General features: G+C 43.3%; 1 protein-coding gene across 1 annotated transcript in view; it reads right to left on the reverse strand.

Moving 5' to 3' along the window:
* Positions 1–8,341: 8,341 nt before the first annotated feature.
* Positions 8,342–20,176, reverse strand: part of FER1L6 (fer-1 like family member 6) — a 71,166-nt gene continuing 59,331 nt past the window's right edge. The window contains exons 37-41 of the mRNA XM_075144527.1: positions 19,136–19,234; positions 16,484–16,725; positions 15,976–16,139; positions 13,213–13,313; positions 8,342–8,998 (exon numbers count right to left, since the gene is read on the reverse strand). Of these exons, the coding sequence (XP_075000628.1) occupies positions 8,818–8,998; positions 13,213–13,313; positions 15,976–16,139; positions 16,484–16,725; positions 19,136–19,234 (787 nt within the window). The 3' untranslated portion in view covers positions 8,342–8,817. The remainder of the gene's footprint in view (positions 8,999–13,212; positions 13,314–15,975; positions 16,140–16,483; positions 16,726–19,135; positions 19,235–20,176) is intronic.

Here is a 20,176-nt window from a genome sequence, read left to right on the forward strand (position 1 = left end):
ATACTGTTCAACTATCCCACCTAGCAATGTAGACATTCTTGGTCTGTATTTTTAATATATTTTAATATTGTTGTGGTTTATATGTTACAGTATTTCCCAATCTCCAATGGCTCTCAATTTTGCCTACAAACGGATGCCAAATTTGTGTACATGCCTTTCTTAAAAGACATTTAGGGAAGAAGTCTTACAGCACCTGCAGATACCACCTGCAAGTCTGCCATGTTTTCAGTGCCTGTATGGCAAGGGAAAATGCAGGCTGGGGCTGGAAATGGAAATTGGAGATGGTTTCCTTCCCCTCTGCCAGCCTCCCCGTCACTCCAGCTTCTGAGCCAGTAGTTGCATCAGACCACCTTGCTCACTGGCAGGAGCCAGCTGCTTGCAAAAAGAGCACCAGCCACCAGCGCAGCAAAAGGGGGAGGCATTGCTGGCAACGGCGTCCTCCTGCGCCGGCAGGTCGAGCACAGCCCTTTCGAGGAGCTGCAAGATGCAAAACATTCTGTGCTGTGATGAGCAGGTAACTCTGAAAGAGCAGGGTGCTGGAATTAGCCCGTTAATTAGCTGTCAGTGTCATCAGAGAGAGTTCAACCAGGGCCGCTCTTCAGTCAGTGAGAGAGAGGGAACAGCCAGAGATCTTTCCAGCTTGCTTTTAATGAAGGTGGCCTCCATTACAGCCACGGAGTCCTGGAGCCATGGCAGAGGCATCCAGGAAGAAGACGCATAGTTTGTGCTAATTAATGTAGCTTTGATTAGTCTCCATACCTGCTTGCAGAAGTGATCAAAAGTCCGGAAAATTTTTATAAATCATCCTTTCTTCATCAGAAATACGTGAAAAGTTGTTATTTGTTTGCTCTTGAGATGGGGACTTAATTGGAAAGTGGAAGGGAGAGGTGGTTATCATATACCAAATGTCTGGGAGCCTGGAACCAGATGTTGGGTTGAGCTTTTCCCCAGTCACAAATAGCTGACAGAAAATGTATAAATTAGTCTGGAAGGAGACAGCACTCTGCACTTCGGAGCTGAAGGCAAACAGACTATTCAGCCAAGCTCATAAATATCCCTTTTGGAGCTCACAGCCGGCGCACAGAGCAATGCAGAGCTCCTCCTGGCAATCAAAAGCCGTTTCTGTGACTAACGTGTGGAAGAAAAAATTTCTTATATCACCTCATCAGGGAATTTGTTTTTTCCAAATGTAAGTCATTTTAACGTAGTTTTAGTCACTAGGAGACCAATCTGCCGGGCGCAGTGCAGTTCACGGGCTGGGAGCAAGGCACAGAACATTCTGCAGAAAGCAAGGCAGGGCAGACCTCCTGCGGAACCTCCCTGACCCCGCTGGCTTCACGACCCCAACCGAACCACCTTCCCAACAAACATCTCAGAAGCAGGAACAACTGCAATGTTACAAGACATTTCTGTGCTTTGTGGAACAATTCGGTGCACTGAGAAGGAGATTTGATTTATAATATTCCATGTAGGATGGATACAGCTGTCTTTTATCTATATGGACAGCAGAGTGGTGATAGTTAAACATAAAAGGCTCTAGGGTACCTTTAGCTGAGGAATAAGATTCAAAGGTCTTGGTAATGCCTTCCTTTTTCTGCTATGTCCTGGGCGGTGGTGATCACCTTTCTTTGTGTTGAAATCAGAGTGGAAGTGGAGGACACCTTGCACTTACTGCAAGGTGCCAGGACTGGCTTGAGATGGTCTAACACACACAGCATAAAAAGGGAGACCTCCAGGGGGTAGGTGTAAAGGTAGGGAGACCCCCAGGTGTTGAACCGTCAGATACACTAACTTCTGGAGCTATGATCACATGAACATCAACCATAGTGCCTTCAAACCTTTTCTGAATAGGAAAGAAATCTCTTTACAGGTAAAATCTCTTCAATTTGTCCAGAATCTTAACTTTGAAGAAAGTATGGGGGAAAAAAAGAAAAACACACAACAAAACAAACCCCCAAACTAAACAAAAAATACTCAACTCCCCAAATCCAGGAGATGCAGGTTATTTCATATTGGACCTAAAAAACATGAAGAATTAAGTCTGCCAAGAGGGACAGAGCTGTCGAATTTGTTGTCTTGAAAGAGTGATAACTGCAGGATAAAGACGTAGACAGTCTGGTTTGGAGCTTAGCTTCCCCTTGCTTTGTAGGATAAATTGTTCTGCCAATCCACAAATTCAATATTCAGCACATTAATGCAGTCTAGCTACGAATGGCCAGTCTCAGTATGGTAATCCCACCAAAACTAATGGAGTATGCTAGCCACAATTTCTGCCATTGCTATCTTCACTTTTCAAAATGTTTGCAAGAAGCTAAAGGCTAGGCTTTCACAAAAACGTATCCCTACCTTACAGACTGAAAATTGGAGGATACATTTTTGAAAGCTGTCCTTTCACCTTTATCACAATTTGGTCGGTAGTTAGGTGTCTCTACATGGGAACTTTTACAGATTTAACCAGTTCTTGATGCTTTTCACGGTTTGCATGAAAACCCGACTCTTTGTGCCCTCTCAAAAGGCAGAGAGGAGTCCATGACAGAGTCAGGAAATGGTGTTGGATCACTCTATTTGTGGTGCTTTTCTACACAGAGAATTCAAACGCCAGCACCTGGCCTGACACGTGGTTATGTCCCTGTGTAGGAAAGGACTGCTCTGCCTCTTAGGTGAAGCCTGGTTTATCCTGAAAGCTTTAGTCTCCCTGAAACATTTCAGGGATACAGGCTGATAGAGTAGTTTGTTTTCCATCAGTCATGATTCCTCTGGATTGACCGGCTGAGCCACTTGTTTTGTGACATTTCTGGCATTTCGGAGCAGGTATGGAGGTGCTAGCTGCTGTGAGGCAACCACGGCTGGGCAATCATGACTGTGCAACCATGGCTGTGCAACCACGACTGTGCAACCATGGCTCTGCAACCACGGCTGGACAACAACGACTGTGCAACCACGACTGTGCAACCATGGCTGTGCAACCATGGCTCTGCAACCACGGCTCTGCAACCACGGCTCTGCAACCATGGCTCTGCAACCACGGCTGGACAACCACGACTGTGCAACCACGGCTGTGCAACCATGGCTCTGCAACCACGGCTCTGCAACCACGGCTCTGCAACCATGGCTCTGCAACCACGGCTGGACAACCACGGCTCTGCAACCACGGCTGTGCAACCATGGCTGTGCAACCATGGCTGTGCAACCACGGCTCTGCAACCACAGCTATGCAACCACAGCTGCTGACTGACGCATTTGAGAGAGCTGTGGTTCAGCATGAGCAGCCAGGGGACCAGCAGCAAATTAGATGCTAACTGCTGCAATGGGGTGGCTAAAGGGTTGGGGCAGTCAGCAAAAACATCTATTTCCATTACTCCCTTGAAAATGAAAAGAACTGTGTAAATGATAGCCAGCAAAGCTTCCTTCCACTGCGGAAACAAATCAGAAAAATCTCTATAAATGCTGGAGTTTCTCCCATGTGTGAAAGGGATCTTCTGACGCCCCTCCTCCCCTCCGTGTCCTGCTCTTCCAGAGTCTGAGCAATGCAAGGCCGAGATGCCAGGCTGGGCTGGCGCAGCTCCTCAGAGCCTGCCAGCTCCCCTCACGGTGGCTGCAGAGGCTCTCCCGAGTCTCCTGGCTTGTACTGGTGTGGGGGGAGAGGCAAGCACACACCGTGCTCAGAGCATGATGGCTCTCAGCACAGGACCTGGAAACATTTGTCCATCAGCTAGGTTGTCAGAAGAGCCCCCCACCCAATGCCCATTTATTTTGGGAGGGAGGCAAACACGCTGGCTCATTTGCAGCAGAGCAAATCAGCCCTTAGCCAAGGTGACATGGAGACAGGAGAGGGATGTACCTGCTGCCACGGGGTCCGTGCCAGCGCCAAGGGACACATAGCAAAGAAAGGAAAACAGATCTCCAGAGAAGCTCTCTGGAGAGACTACTAAGCTGCAGATGCGAGTGTAGCCCATCTGGACTACCCACGTACCAGCCTGGTCCTACACGCTCCCGAGACATTACCTCGCCGTATGAAATGCAGATTGGCTGCACAACACGCAGAAACTGGCAGGGCCCTGGTGAGTCTTGCAGAAATGACTTTCCCGATGACGGTGAGCATGTCCTGGCTGGCCCAACACGAGCCTGGGCTTGAAACCTCGTCCTCCAGCACAGCCTCAGGGCTGCACCTTGCTGGGGCCAGGGCTGCTTGGGACACCACGGTTGTCCTGGCTCTGTGGCCAGCTCAGCATCAATGGGGGCTTGGTGGGAACTTGACTCACAGGGAAATCGAGCACTGCTTTTCTCTGGCTCACTCAATGGGCAGGGAGAGGGAATTAGAAATTACATTTTTTTCCCTGATCCCTTTTTATCCTGTGGTAGTTTAAGCTCCCGAGTTGTGGTGGCAGTGGAGGGAAGCTTATGCTTGAGTTTTCCTGAGGGTTTTGTGCCGCGCAGGGGTGTTATGAGTTGGGACTAGCTGGTAATGGGTGCTGCACGTGGCCCTATCCTTAACTCCCAGTGAGTCCAGCGATCATTTCACACTATGGTGTTTTCCAGACGAGCGCACATAAACAGCTGGTCTTCAGCAGCTGGGCTGAGGCAGCTTTTGCCTACACAGGTAAATGTTTTTTGTTGCAGACTTGTGTAGCAGGAGTCGGGAACAGCAAGTGTATTCTTTGGGAGCTGCTACGCTGTGCAGTGTGAGACTTAACATTTTTTTTTTGTTCTAATTAGATATACAGGAATGCAAAATTGTCAACAGGGGTCAACACCTGTAAGACTCACCTTTTACCATCACCTACCTGGTCATCATGTAGCCAACCCAACGATAACAGCTCTTTTCTGCTCTTACAGTAGGAATTCAGGCAAGACTGCAGCAAACCCCACTGCGGTGGCGTTGCTGGCAACTCTCTGCTTTTACTGGCTGAGATCAAAACTTCTGCTGCTTCTTAAGCACTTCATGCTCTCGCTTGCCTGTAGTATTACCATGCCACTGTATGTTCCTGAACTGAGCCAATAGAAATGACAGAGGTATAAATTAATAGATATTTCACATGAGGCTCCACAAGTCAGTAATCTGTGGGGTTATTTTCAGTATTGTTCCCTTTTATGGCAGGCCCTGGCAGCAAAGACCTGATAGTAATATTCTATCACTTTCCTCCTGTTCTGTTAAAGGGAATGGTTTCATATCTCTGCTCTGCAGTAATGTTTCTTCCTTCTGACTCATGTAATAACGTTTTATAAAAATTTCATTTTAGTGTGCCCGTGAATGTGTCCAGAGCTGTGATTTTTTTTCTGCAGAGAACCATTCCTCTTCTCGTGGTTTACGTCGTATCTTGAGGTTCTGCTTTAGTTTTACCTCCTTAAAAGCAGACTTTCCATTTCCTTTCCTTGGATGTTCTTCAGCTGTGTCACCAGAACAAGTCAGAGGTCCATCTTCCCCTGTTGCCCCATCTCTACCACTGTGCTCTTGACATCAACTGATAGCATTTATAAACCTGTATGATTTCTTTTGATGTAAAGTTTTGCCTAGTGATTGAAAATGCAGCACATCCACCAGAAACAATGGCCACATGTGGGTGACGACAGGCCACTGTTTGCTCTGTGTCCTGATGTGTTCTGTTGAAAGCACCAAGGCTTTGGCACCAATACTAGCTAGCCTTCCCGTTCCAAGAGCAAAATCTTGTATCCACAGATCTTGTATTTGCCAATGGTAGCACTCAGCTATTTAATGAGCTATTTGTGGTCAGAAACCAGTTGATCGAACTCCAAGTTGTACCAGCTGGCCTCAAAACTGAGCCAGCATAATTGCAGACTAATGTTGAGATAACTGCTCAGGATAAGGATCTCCTCTTTTTTTATGAAAAAGATGGGAGCCCTTGACAATAACAACAATCCTCGGTATAAACCTCATTCCCTATTATCCACAAAGCCCATGTCACCATAAATTCACTTAAGATGCAAAACCGTAACGTCTGGCATCTGTACGAGTAGTCCAGCATTGAGTGCGGTTATATTTTGTCTCTTTAATACTTACTGACAGCACTACCTCTCCAGCTACTTTGCAGCCATCTGGAAGATCATGAAAAGGTATTTGATTTAGCTTTGTTCCACAAGACAATGTTATCCAGCTCAGCCTACATGTGTTGAGTGTAGTGATAGGAAGTTTAAGAGTTGTGGAGGAGTTAGCTTGCTTGCTTTTTGGCTGCATGATGCCCTTTTTAGCCCAGACTGCAGGGCTATGCAGGAGTAAGGGGGCCTTGGTGTTCAGCGATTCAAGGGGCTCAGGAATGGTCGTGCCGCAGGGGATTGAAGACCCCAGGGGCAGCAGGGGTGAAGGAGATGGCTGTTTGCACTGGGATGCAAGGGACGAAGGGGCACAGGGTCTTTGCATGGTCCCTGCTCATCCAGACTCAGAACAGGACTTGGAGGGGGATGTCGTTTCAGCCATCTTGTCCTAACAGTGCTGCTGCTACTGTGTGCTTGCTGCTGGGGTCCAGAGCCAAGGCTTGGTCCTGGAGCGTTGCAGGAGGACCCTCCAGCAAGGGCAGGGCGCTCAAGCTGCTGCTTCACACAGTCCATGGCAGCAAAGGCAAACAAGCAGAGTAAGGACAGATGGACACAGCAGCTGCCGTGCAGGATCAAGCCTGCTGCCCTGACACACTGGAAAAAAATCAGAACCATTGCCTTTATGGCTGTCACAACATACTCCGGTTTTAAGGACTCATTTTAAGGCCAAGTGGGGTCATTAAGTTATCACGATCCATCTCCCACCTTTTGCACCAAAATAATTTTATTTGCTCTTATTGGAGCTTTTAAATTGCATTTCCAAAATTCATGGTATGATGAGACATATTAGGAGAAATAACATTTCCTTTTCTGTTTCATACAGGCTCAATTGCAAAATAGCACAAAACTGGAAAAGAAGTGGTTTCAGAGGAATGTGTCACGCGTGCTGGGTAAGCAGAGACGGCACCAGACGAGGGCCCAGTGCAGAGGGATATAAGACGAAGAGGGACTCGAGGGTGATCAGCACCTTTCCACATCAGTGTCTTGCATTGCTACGTTTAACTAGTACAGGTTCAACCATGTAATTGTGTTCTCATTTCTTGGTCATATTAAATGCACTTCTAAAGGAAAAAAGCCCAACAGTAAAACCTATGAAATAGATAGGAGCCCTTGACAGTAACAACAATCCTCGGTATAAAGAAACTCAGTGTGGTCCTTTGACACATGTCTAGTTGTAATGTAATTACTCACATACCTAAATAATTCAGTTATATTTATTGTATACTTAGACCATGAAATTTAGAAGAAATACTGAGTCACAATCTGCTGGATGGGGTGGGGATGGGCTGCTTTCAGCCTGCCGTTAAGCCATCTGCCTCTATCATCAGTGGAATGAGGAAGAGACACTTTTAGAGCAATTCATCCCATCCAAAATAAGCCTCTAAAATGCTTTTTAAATGTAAAATATTTTCTCTGTGGAAGTTTCACTGACATCCATTTTTCAGAATAATGCAATTACCTGTGTTGTAGGCCAGAGGGGAACAGAGAGGCTCATTGCACAGCCTTAACAGGCCAGGTACAAGCAGTACCACACAAGTTTCCCATAGAAGTGGCCTCTCAGAATGATGCAGATGTCTACATTTCTATTCCTGCACCCTGAGTTTGGCAGAATTATCAGCATTTGTAGGGTTTCTTTTTCTTGCCTTTTGATACTTTAAAATTTGTAAAGGATGCTCACACTTTGTATGACCAGAGCATGACGGAAAGTATTTTCTCAGAGGTCACCTCTACAACATGTTTAACCATGGATGAGACTACAGGAGATTTCTATAGCTACTTCAAATTCATAATCACTCATTTTAAGGCCGAGTGGGGTCATTAAGTTATCAAGCCTTGCCTTGTGCATGACACAGGCTGCAGCACTTTCTGTATTAAGATGAGGATTTTCACATTGACAACTGTATAAGGTTTTATTCCTTGTTTTCTTTAATCCTCCATGATTTGCTCCTCTCTGCAGCCATTCTCTTCTCCATTCCTCTTTCCCTCTCCTTGTCAAGCAGCAGGATTCTCCCTGTTCCCTCTCCTTTACAAGGATCATTTGCTACCGCAGTGCCTGTGGCTGAGTCTTCATCTTTCTGATCCCTCTCCTCCAGTGACCTCCAGCACTTTCAAACTGCAGCTGAAAAGAGTTCTTTCCATCTCTACTTCTATCTCCCCCTGTCACCGACACTTACCTCATTTATAAGTGTGTGAGATGTCTTTATAGAGCACAGAGCTCCTACTGAGAGGTGCAGGATGAATTCTGCACATGACACCAAATGAGACAATTTAACCTTAGTTTTTTTTTTTTAATAAACCTTTTATCTCAAAATAATCATGCCATTATAAGGTCATTGAAAAACAGTTTAAATAATTAATTACAAAACTATGCAAAGACTGAACTATATATTTATCTTTGTGTACAGTTTTTGCTCTTAATATTTAATAATTTGTCTGTAATAATAAATACTTGACTGACAAATCAGTTTCTGTATAGCATTAAGAAATTTACTTTCAAACTCAGTTTTAGGTGCAGAATCAAACTTTCATTGTCAATAAAGCTGCAGCACTATGTTAATGATAAGGTACATTAAGGCTGGGTCTGAATGGGCAGCCAAAGATGATGTTAAAATATTCTAAGAGAGCTCCAGTTTCTGATACGAATAGTTGTTTTCTTTTTACAAAGAATGATATGAGTTTCAGGTTGATTAATTCTGTATGCCTGACTTTTATTTTTAACTGAAGTGTTTGTATATGATTAGTCACAATGAGAGCTATAACCTATGCTCATCCTACAACTATCCTATGACTGATCGCACCTGGCAGTGTGTAGATGAAGAGCACCAAGAAGACAACAAGAATAAGCAGAATTATGCCGATGATGATGTACTTCTTGTAATTTCTCCAGATCAGGTGATACAAACACTTGAAAGGATTTACAAACCAAGAGAAGGATGTGTCCGGTCGGCTAAAGGGAAAGAAAGAAAAAGAGAAAAACTTTTGTAAAGGCAGATCCAGGTATTTCCAAAGCTACCCCACTGCTAAGTATGTATTTTAGTCTAAAAATGACCTTTAGCTCCTGGGAACTCACGAAAGAGTTTAGGAACTTCCTAAGCTCCTAATGAGTTTCGCATACTATTGGGTCACTCTTCTTCCATCTGTTCCCAAGCCCAAGCTCCACATACACTCGGAATGAAATTCCAGTTCACATTTCATAACTACTCCAATTTAAGGCAAGGTACAGAGTTCAAAATTACAGACAAGATCATGATGAATTCTAAAGAAGAAATGCAGACATCTTGAACTTGAGTACAAAAGCTTTCTAATCACTGCAAGGAATTTAGCATTGCAAAAGGAGTAATGAGCCACTACAAAAAATCTGATTGCTCAGTGATGATCACAGTGCCATAACAGGCAGAGCCAACTCAGGCCTCGTATACGGCCCAAAACGGCATATTTTCAGAAGGAAATTTAAAACAGGCCTCCTGAAAACAGGAGATGAGATGAAACCTGAAATCTAGGTAGTTTGCCTGGGGACATAAAGAAGAGCCACCTTCTTCTGGTGCAGAATATCTGCACTCCACAATCCTAAGTTTTTTCCAAATGCTGCCGCATGTCGTATTCTCCTCCATAACCAGGAGTTTCCTCACAGTGTACAGCAAAACTGGCTGCATACAGAGAGGAAAACAATGTTCTCCCTAGGAAAAATGTTGGTGTAGTCTCTCCTCTGGCACGCCACCCAGCTTGGGAGGTCACTATGCCTCTGACTTCAACAGCCCTACTCCTGCAATGAGCTGAGGCAACATCTGTCAGCTTTGCATGATGGAATGACCTGCAGAGTACGGTGGTGTGGAGCAACATACCACCTGCAAAATTGGGTGCAGGTTGTCTTTCTTATCCAATATCACTGTAATTGTGCAGATGGTGCAGCAGTAAGGAGAATGACACTAAGAATGAGGGTCACAAAAAGTAACGGCCATGTCTCACTCCAGAAAGCTGTTTAGGGAATTTAAGCAATGTCTTAGTCATCTGGAGAATTCAGCATTCAGCATGTGGAAGTGAATGCCAATGTGACAGCTAGTCTGTAAATCTAAAAGACCAACTGAATATCTTTTAATTAAAGACTGTGTTTTATACTGAGGTGGAAATGTCTCAGAAATAAATCAACAAATAAACCCTCCAAGGTTAAAAGGAATTATTAAAAAATGGATACTCTGAAGAGTAAAACATACTGAATCACAGACTTGAGTAACAAAACCATTAACCTGCATGTTCCAACTAAGAACTAAGGGCTTTTCATAACCTTTAAAGATAGGAAAAAAGCCAGACTCTTGCTCATTTGTTTTCTTTGCAGTGCAGGCAATAGAATTCAGTACCAGTTACAGCAGTGTATTTGTTATAATAGAGTGTATCCGGAAAAACATCCTGTCTTGATTGGCAGAGATGAAGAGACAGATAACCTCATGGTGCTTTGGCCAGCAGGAAATTACATTCACTGCACCTTATTTCTCATTTGCATGTTTCTCTCTAGTTCCCACACATTTCATGTTTGTCCACCTTTGCTCTGGTACATTAAAGAGTCTGCTACTGTCTAGTAGCTCCTAGAAGGTAATTTTGGTTTTGAAATTTTGTTTATTAATTTAAAAACTTAATCACGCAAAACAATCTGAAAATTTCTCTGCTTCTCTGTGTGAGCCTACATGATTAGCAAAAAAAAAAGTGAACCTACAGTACCGGCATAGAGATATGGAGGTCCTGACACAAAACTCCTTGAGATCCACTTCCTCCTGAAGAGAACTCATTTGAAGTGCGGAAACAGTTATCTGTTATCTCTCAGTTGATTTTGACTACTCTGCACGTATGAACCACATATTCCATCACTCAGGGGCATTGAGCTGGTAAACTTTATGGAACTGAGGCACGCAATGTCTTCAGCTATGAGTCTACTTTCTTTCTAGTAAGTGATTGTCTAGCTAAAATAGTATTTACTATCCACATGCTGATATTGCTTTAGTAACCTTAGGATTTATTTTGCTTAACTTTAAAACTTAGATGCCCAGCCTGGTCAGTCATGTGGGCTGTCTGTATGTGGAGAGGAAGGACCTTCTGGAGGACAAATCATCTCTTTCCCCAGCTCCCATCTTAAGATACGTGTGTTAGGTAAATGGGATGATTCACCCACCTGTAGGTGAGCAGCTACAAAAGGAGCCTGAATGGCTTTGAGGTGGGTAATGTCAAGTGAGACTAGACCCACCCTAATTTAAATTTAATTGAGACATACATCTCAATTAAGAGTAAAACTGGGTTGAGCCATGTGTTGGCTGTGTATTTCATCATAAAAACCTAGATGTGAAGCCTCTCTAATTACTCAGTGCAAGATCTGAAGGAAGACTCTGATTTTGTAGCTTCTGGGTCAAAACACCTCCAGGCTGGCTGTGCAGCAGAAAAGGGGCCACCAGGCTAGTAACAACCTTTTGGTCCAAAAGCACATTTTGCGGATAAAATGCCCGTGAGGTGAAAACGCTTGGAGCCCTGGAGCCCCAGGCTGCCTGGGGTGCATGGGCTGGGCCTGAAAAAAAGAGCGGAAAATGAGGGGGTGCCTTTGCGCATCCTGTTGACAACCTTCTGGACATGTAATCTTCCTATTACACACTACGCTCCCTCTTAAAACTGCCTAGGCTGATTGCTTCCCACCAGACGTATCTCAGAGCTATCCCAGTCCTCTCTTCTCTGTCAGTGCTTTAGGGGAATCTTTCAGACAGACATATGTCAGGCATAGATCATCCTGCCTTTTGGTAAAGATGTTGGGTGAAATGATTGATTAAAGTCTTTCCAAGGCTAATTTTCCACAAGTTTCTGATACCTCTAATTTTCAGGCTAAATTTATACCTTTTGTAGGGGTATTGGCAATTCCACATTTATGCTGTTTTCTCCTTTTTCATGTTTATCCTGAGATATATATCAAATTAATGAAATTAAACAGAATGTGCAATGATTATCATTATGATTAGCAACTGATTTTTAGAAGCTTTGGTAACAGGAAATATAATATCAATTTCTCTCTCTCTTTTTTTTTTTAATCTAGCTCATTACTTTAGTAGAACAAAGTACCTGAGCCAAAATAGAAGTACATTTTTTTGAATGCAAAAATCTCAGCTGATAATATTTTGTTAATGTGTCAAATACTGAAAGATAAAATGCTCCTTCTAGATCATCTGCCTTTGCTAAACCACTTTAAATATCCTCATTAAAAAGTCTTATGATGAAAAACAAGCATCTTCATTCTTTGATTATGAAGTACAAAAAAAATTAGAGATAGATTTGTTGAAGTTGTGTCATTCCTTTATGACTTGATTTTCATGTTTTATGTGCCTTTATCTGCAAGTGGTTAATTTATGCAAAAATAACTAGATGTATGCAGAGGTCAGTTCTCCATAGATATGTAGCAACTAAGACACCTTTAAATGTGTGCAGATAATTCTTAGAATCATAGAATCATGGAATCACAAAATCTTTTAGGTTGGAAAAGACCCTTAAGATCATGGAGTCCAACCGTAAACCTAACACTACCAAGTCCACCACTAAACCATGTCCCAAAGAGCCACGTCTACGCATCTTTTAAATACCTCCAGGGATGGTGACTCAACCACTTCCCTGGGCAGCCTGTTCCAGTGCTTGATAACCCTTTTTGGTGAAGAAAATTTTCCTGATATCCAAAATTCTTGTTTCTTAATACTAAGACTCTGTCTCTTAATGGTCATATTAAAAAAAAAACTGGACAAAGGAAATATTTCATACATTCATTTTAAAGCACTTAAATATTAATGGCTTATAGTTATCCTCTTGATATAATAAATATCATCCATCCATGCTAAAGTTATGATGGTTTAAGAGGTTATCACGTGCCAGATCAGCTTGGAATGAACCCATGTGTGAACTACAGTTGAGGACAATGGGCAGATTTATTTCGGCTTCCAGAGGAAAGCATTTCAGCTAACCTGGAGGGTACTGCCAGCTACGAGTGCTGGTAGCCAGCCCCGTCCCGAGGGAGCCAAATGGTTTGCTCAAGATTACAGCAGGAAGGAGGAGAAAAGCCAGGAGAGGAGCAAGGAGACCTGCTCTTCCCCGTCTCCTGCTGAATGCCCCTGCCCCAGCTTGTTTAATGAATATGCTCCTACTCACTTAGGTTTTTCCAAGGGCTCAGGCTCCTTTCGAGCTTTGCCTACGGGATTCTTCTCAGCTTCTTCTGCTGTGACTAAGTGAAACTCAGCTTCCACTTTGCCCTGGATCAGAGAGATGATACATAAGCAGCCAGTCCTGGGTTATTATAATTAAATCACAGCAGGATTCAGCTTGTGGAGAAATTATGAAACCAGCTGAGGGTGAAGGAATTTGATTAAAGAAAATAAGATAAAGTTTTTGCAGCTAAAGAGAAAGCACAAAGGAAAACCCAAGCACCAAACTCCTGACATATGCTCAAGGACCATGAGGAAAGAGAGGTAGTGTGTTTTCTTCCAGACCCATAAATATATTTTCTGCTTCCTAAATTACAACATAATTCATCTGAGCAGACCTGTCTTCTACCTAGCACGCATGCCGGCAGACCTGAACAGCCAAGCTGGAAGCTGTGCTGCTGGTTTGGACAAGGTGCAGTTCATCAGTGGGGGGAAATTCAGCCAGTCACAAGTGCTGGAGCAGTTGAGCTGTGGGGTCTCAGCTTGCTAAAGGAAGATGGCTAGAAATGAGATCTGTGTGCAGAAAATGTCATGTAGCTCCATTCAGACTAAAAGAATAGGGGTCTATAGGTGGATTCAGAGTCCATTTTCTTCATGGATGGCCAGAAGATGATACTCAGAGCTGTGACAAAAGGACAGCTTTGTTCAGCACCAACTTACTGATAATTTCTAGAATTCAGAAAAGTCATAATGGAATATAACTGCTGGTTTACTGCTTGTTTTCATTGTGACAAGCCATTAAAGCTTGTTGAGTGACCATAAAATATTAGCACTTAAAAAAGATCGTCTGCTACACCTTGTAGTAGAAATGTATAATCTGAGTTATTTGGACTCTTAGTATCAACTGTAACTTCTGCTATAGAAGTTAGAGCTTCCTAAATATGGGTTAAATATTTATTTTTCCTGTGTACTCACAACAACAAATCTGTTGATAATTCTGTCTGTGTTATGTTACAGAGATGTTCTCTCTTTTCTCTACCTGTTTATTCAGGTACATTCTTCAGTACTATCTCCACTATAGATTTAATTAGGCCAAAGGAAAAAAAAAAAAAGGCGTTTTCAGAAATTTAAAGATTCCAGTAACAATTAAGAGTGGGTAAATCAGATCAGCTTCATAAAATCTGTAATGGATGAAAAACAGACAAATAGCTTTTAATGTATTTCTTATTTTCCTACCCCATACCTTTGTGGATAACAAAAACTAAAGTGTTAATCTACGGCCAGTGGTTGGGATTCAGCACAGAACTGGGCTGAAAGAAGGATGCAGACAAAAGGGATCAATGTGGAAGACAAGGGGATCAAGAGATGAAAGTGAACTGGAACAAAGAGAATCAATTGTCTGAGAGTTGAGAAAATGGAGGTAAAGCAGGGATTTGCAAGTGGAGTCCGTTCGCTAAATCCGTGGAAAGTACACAGTCACCTTCAATCAAAAGAAGGCAATGAACTTGTAGATGGCACTTTTTATTAAAGCATTCTTCTTGCTGGAAGGGAGAGAAGTATGAAGGAAAGGTGAGGTTTAGGAAAACCCTTGGAGAGTCAATGAAAGTCTAGAGGGCGACGGAAATCCCCTAAGAAAGGGCCAAAACAGGTGAATTGTAGAGGGCTATACTACAGGGAGGTAGCTTATAGCTCTTGGTCTGTGTCCTCACAGGGATCTGGATGGACCTAAAAAGACTCCAACCACACTAATCCCAGAACTGGGCTGCAGGGATGTCCAGGTTCAGGTCCAAGCTCTCAAAGTGCTCTGTGGCCATGTGAGCACATCAGCTCGGGTTTTCCTTCACTAGCTTACGCTGCTTCATGCTCTGTTTCATGTAGACATGCCCCAAGGACCATATGCAGAGTTAGCTATTGGGATATACTTCATGTCTAGATACATGCACTCCACCTGGGAAACCGAGGAGCAGAGCTGTCTTTCATTTACACTGAGGATCCCTATACTGTTGTAACAGTACAAAGGAGCCTTAAAGACAGAGAAAATGGAGAAGTTGTGTTAAACACTGAGGATTTCAGTACAGCTCCAGATTATACACAGAAAGCACTACAACATTATGAAGAGAAGCTGCAGCAGAAAACTGAGGTAAATGGCTAGGTATGCACTGAGTGAGATTTACACCCTGCTAGAGGCTTCAGGCAAATGAAAATTTCTGTGGCAGCTTTTATGTTCTTCTTAGGATGATACTTCTAACATAACAAGTCTTGTAGAGTTTGGGGGAAGGTGTCATTGTCCTTTGCATTCCTTTGTACCAATTGTATACTCGCTTAGTGAGCACCTTCAACAGGAAGAGGGGACTGTGCTCTTTCTACTTGAGATGTGTCACTAGCAAGGAGAATAATGGTAGACTCCAAAATCAGCTCCTTCAGCCTGGTTGAAGTGAGAAATAAATAGAAAAGAAATAAATAAGCAGGTGAGATTCCTCCCAGGATTTCCTCAGCTGACATAAAGTTGGCTGGAAACACCTGATTTTCCACTATACCCATCCAGTGTGCTGGAAGATGAGCAGTGGAAGAAAGCAAAGAAAAAGTACAAAGTGTCTGGTTGCCTGGGATTATCTGAACCAAATCGATGGGGGACCACTGAAGCATTTGGAGGAGTCCTATGCTTTGCCAGTGGTGGTTGTTCTTCAAAATTAGCACCTGTCTGTCTCACGATCTCAGCAGAGCATATCAGCCCCAGAGAAAAGCTGTTCATCTGTAGTGAGCTGCCTACCGTGAGCTCCCCAGCCTTGATGAAAGGCCACCAGCCTCTGACACGCTTCTGCTGAAATATGGAGATCTTGTTTTCTTCACTTGCTGCCACAACCATGCCTAGGTCACAGCTCTTGGCTGTCTTTGCTGCTCGAGGGAACCCATTCAGGTTCAATTCAAGAGTGCCTGGAGGGAGAAGTAACGTGACAACGCTCAGAAACCAGACAGATATGAATGCATTCAAACAGCAGCTTCCAGGTAAGATACATGGAGCAATGCAGCAGCTTGGGCCCAAGCTTCATAGGCAGGGATCTCTCTGTACCGTAAGCCATTCATTTGTATTGCCCTGGCATCGTCTCATCTGCGTTCCTAAATGTTCCCTCTCCAAGAAACGTGTAAGTTTGCAACGTGGTACTTCAGAGAAAGACAAGCAAAAGTTAGGGCTCAAACACCTCTTTGTACATGTTTCTATAAAATACAGGTTTGGCAAGACCTCGGGGGAAGTTCAGACAGATCCATTGCATACTTACCCAAGAAATCATCTGAAGAGAGTCTTTCAAAGTCCCACACCTGAAGCACCAGTTCAGCAGGTATTTTGCGCTCTGTCTTTTCCAAGGAAAATATGTTTTCTCTTTTACTAACCACCATTTGTTTCTCTGCTGGGAGATAGTAGAATGGGAACACAAAGCGCCAGTTGAAGTTTCCTTCTCCTGTCAAGGAGTTGTAATGTACGTCTGTCTCCTGCTTGTCCTCTTCCAGGCCCTTCATCCACCTATGGCAATCACATAGTGGAATACGCTGCTGTCAGCGGGGGAGCTGGAGTTGTGGTTGTCGTTATTTGGTTACAGGCATGATCATTTACTAACTCCTCCCTAACCAGTAGGAGGTAACACACCGTTCAGGACTGAGACACGCAGGGACAGTCCTGGCTCGGGGATCTCAGCTACCTCTGAGCCATGCACAGGCTGCAGCAGTGGCCAGTGATGATCAAAATTTGAGAGTGAGAACATGATTTTTATTTAGATCAGACCCCAAAACACCAGCTGACCATTCACTATTGGCCAAGACGTCTGTCTTGTTTGGGACTGGCAAAGACAGCATCATTCATTTATCCTGTATTCAACCTGTATTCATGTTGTGCCACACTAATAAACTCTGTGTCAATGTCCCACGACTGATTTAAGTGCTCAGTATTAGAGTCTAAACCATTTGCAGTTGTGGTTTGGGGGGTATAAATACGCCATAAATAAACAAACAAGTCTCCCTCTTTTTTCTTGTGACTTCCTCTTGATTTCTGTCGCAGTGTGCACAACATCTGATATGCAATGCCTTGTTACAAAAGGACAACACTTTCCTAAACATAATATTCTCTTCTGAATAGTTCCACTGAGGTAATGATCCAGCTAGGTATGGTTTAGTTCTGCAGATGATTTATCACAGCTTGAGTCGAGATTAGCATTTTTGCACTGCATCCAAAGAGTGGCTTTTCCCCTGCAAGCCTCATTATTTCAAAAAGTAATTGGGAAAAACAATAACAATCCCAAGCATGGCACTGCCCCCAGTGCAAATCCATGCCTGGTGACAGACGCAGTGCCACGTGCGGTGTCTGAACATAATGAGATTTTTGTCTTCATCATTAAGGCACAGAAACAAAAAGTTATCCACTTCCCTGTCAGACTGCTCTGGCATTGATAGTCATGGCCTCATGTTATCACACAGCTCAACACAAAGGCTGGCTCCCTATTTATTTCCTCAATTTTGTGCTCTCAGAGCTACTCTGCCACTGCTCTGAACACATTCGTTTATTGCTAAGTTCGATATACCTGCATGAACATCAGTGATTTCAGAGTAGCTTCTCTCAGGGAACTGCAAGGGGAAGTTTGCTCAGCCAGTGTGTGCAATAACTGCACTTGCAGCACACTGGGGGCCATACGGTCGTATTTGTGCGTGCTTCACCTGGGCTAATATCACCTGCTCCAAAAGAGTGGTACCACTCCTGGTGCCCCACACAGCTTGGTCAGAGCTAAAGCAAATTTCCCTGGTAAAATGCATGTAGACATACCCTACACAGGAGTAAGAGCTGCTACCAGACTGCCCTGTCCTTATGCTTACTTTGGATTTCTTATTATGTTCACGTGATTTTTCAGAACCTGCAAAGTGGAAAACATCCTCCCTTCCCTGCTCCATCAGTTCCAGTACTCCCGCCTCCTGCTCTTTGCATTTGGTCATTGGCAATACTGCAACAGCTTTTTAGGGAAATTCGTTTTTCCATATGCCTAGTGCTCTACAAATTCAGATTTTTCCAGGACTCCACAATGACACAATTCATATTAGCGTATTAATCTCACTCTCTAGTAGCCGAAACACAGCAAGAAATCTAAGACTCAGTCTCGCACCTGAGATTTCCAATACTTCCTACTGCCACTTATGCCATAATTCCCCCCCCCCCCGGTACTTGTATTCAAAGCCTGCTCAGAAGCAGTAAGTGCAAAGCAGTACTCCAAAACAGGCAAGTAATTTTAAGAAGTAACCTGCTACAATCTCAGGAAAGAGCTGGTTTGAGTGTCAAGCTCCCCTTTCACTCTCTCTCTTTTCATTTTATATATGTGCTATGGTTTACTGATTATCTCAGTAACATCTGTGAAGCTGTGACAGATGTTTTGTCCGCAGCAGGAAGGAGAGATGGAGAGCAGAAAGTGCCCACGTGATGTTCTCCCCAGCATGACCATGGTCATTCACCCACACATGCTCCCCACATGAGGTTAGAAAATATTTCTAATAGAAATAGTCTGGCAAACACCTGCTTTCTTGTTTCCAGTGTGGTCATAATTACCTTTTCCCGGATTATGTCAAACCTCTCTGCATCTGCGTAAGCTCTTACAGAACAAGTTCTGCAAGTGTTCGACCCCTGTTTGCTAAACTGTGGGCTTGGTTCTCTTCTTGTGCCAGCTCTGCCTGAGCGGGAAGTAACGACCAGTGTCATTTTATAGTCACTTGATTTTAAGAGGGTGAAAAAAAAAAGAAGCAGTGTCCAATATAGATGAGTAATTTGGGCAGGCATTTAGAGCAAAGTGCCAAGGTCACAGAAATAGCTTATCAGATATTCTCACAACATAATTTTTTGTCTGATTTTTGAATGAAATACTGCATGTTCTTTTGTACACAAGTCCTGAAGAACTTACCCTTTTACATAGATATCACTTGATTTTTGCCCTGTGAAGATATTTTCATCTTCTAGAATTACATCCTCTGTATTCCAGATTATTACCCTCAGTTCATAGCTGAAAAAGAAAAGAAAGTAGCCCTGTGTATACTCAAGCTCTGGTCAGACATATCAAATCATGCTTTTATAAAGTGAGAAATGTTGTATTTCTCTTAAACTCTTAAAATAGCATCAGCCTCAGGCCTCTTCTGTTTACAAGGGTCTAGTGATAGGGTGGGGATGGTGGCTCCTCTCAGCCCTTGGGGCATGCCGGATGACAGCGGAGTCACTGCCAGCTTTGGAGGGATGGAAAATTCCTTGCTTTTTATGTGCCTGTTCCTTTTCAATTCTTTTCACAAAAATGCTGCAGTGAAACAAAGTAATGTTGATCTGAACAACATCATCAGAGCAGTCTCTAAAGCAGTGAGCAGCTTGCTAATAAAAACCAGAGTTCCCTGGGAGGTCCTTTTCAGAAGAAATGCCTAAAAACTTTGTATTTGGTGCAATCCAGTGCATTAAAAGGGAATGTTTAGAGAAATTTTCATTTAAGCAAGTGCAATCATCTTTAGAAGCAACAGTAAAAGGAATTAAAGCTTTCCCATCCTTTCCACTCCCTATATACAGACATTCATGGTGGCCATCCAAAGTTCTAGAAGCTTGAACTGAAGTACAGATGTTGCAGGTGACATAAAAAATTGATACTCAAAAATTTAGGTATGCGTTGAGTCGTTGTATGAACAGCAAAATAAAAAAAAAACAAGCTATGTTTAAGAACACCAACATATGATTTTTCTGCTATGACATGTGTTGTCTTGGAAATAAGCTCAATCTCAGGTGTGAAATAGTTTGCCCCCAAAGTTACCAGATACCCTAGGTCATGGAGCTCTTAAGCAGATGTTGACCATGAAAACCAAGCCTCTGCACTCGCCAAAGAAACTTTTATCTGCAATGCTCTGTCAGCTCCTTGTTCAGTCGAAGATTGTCAACAAGAAATGTTTTCACAAAGTGTTTGAAGTCTTAT

Source organism: Calonectris borealis, chromosome 2 (assembly GCF_964195595.1).
Source record: "Calonectris borealis chromosome 2, bCalBor7.hap1.2, whole genome shotgun sequence".
NCBI lineage: Eukaryota > Metazoa > Chordata > Aves > Procellariiformes > Procellariidae > Calonectris > Calonectris borealis.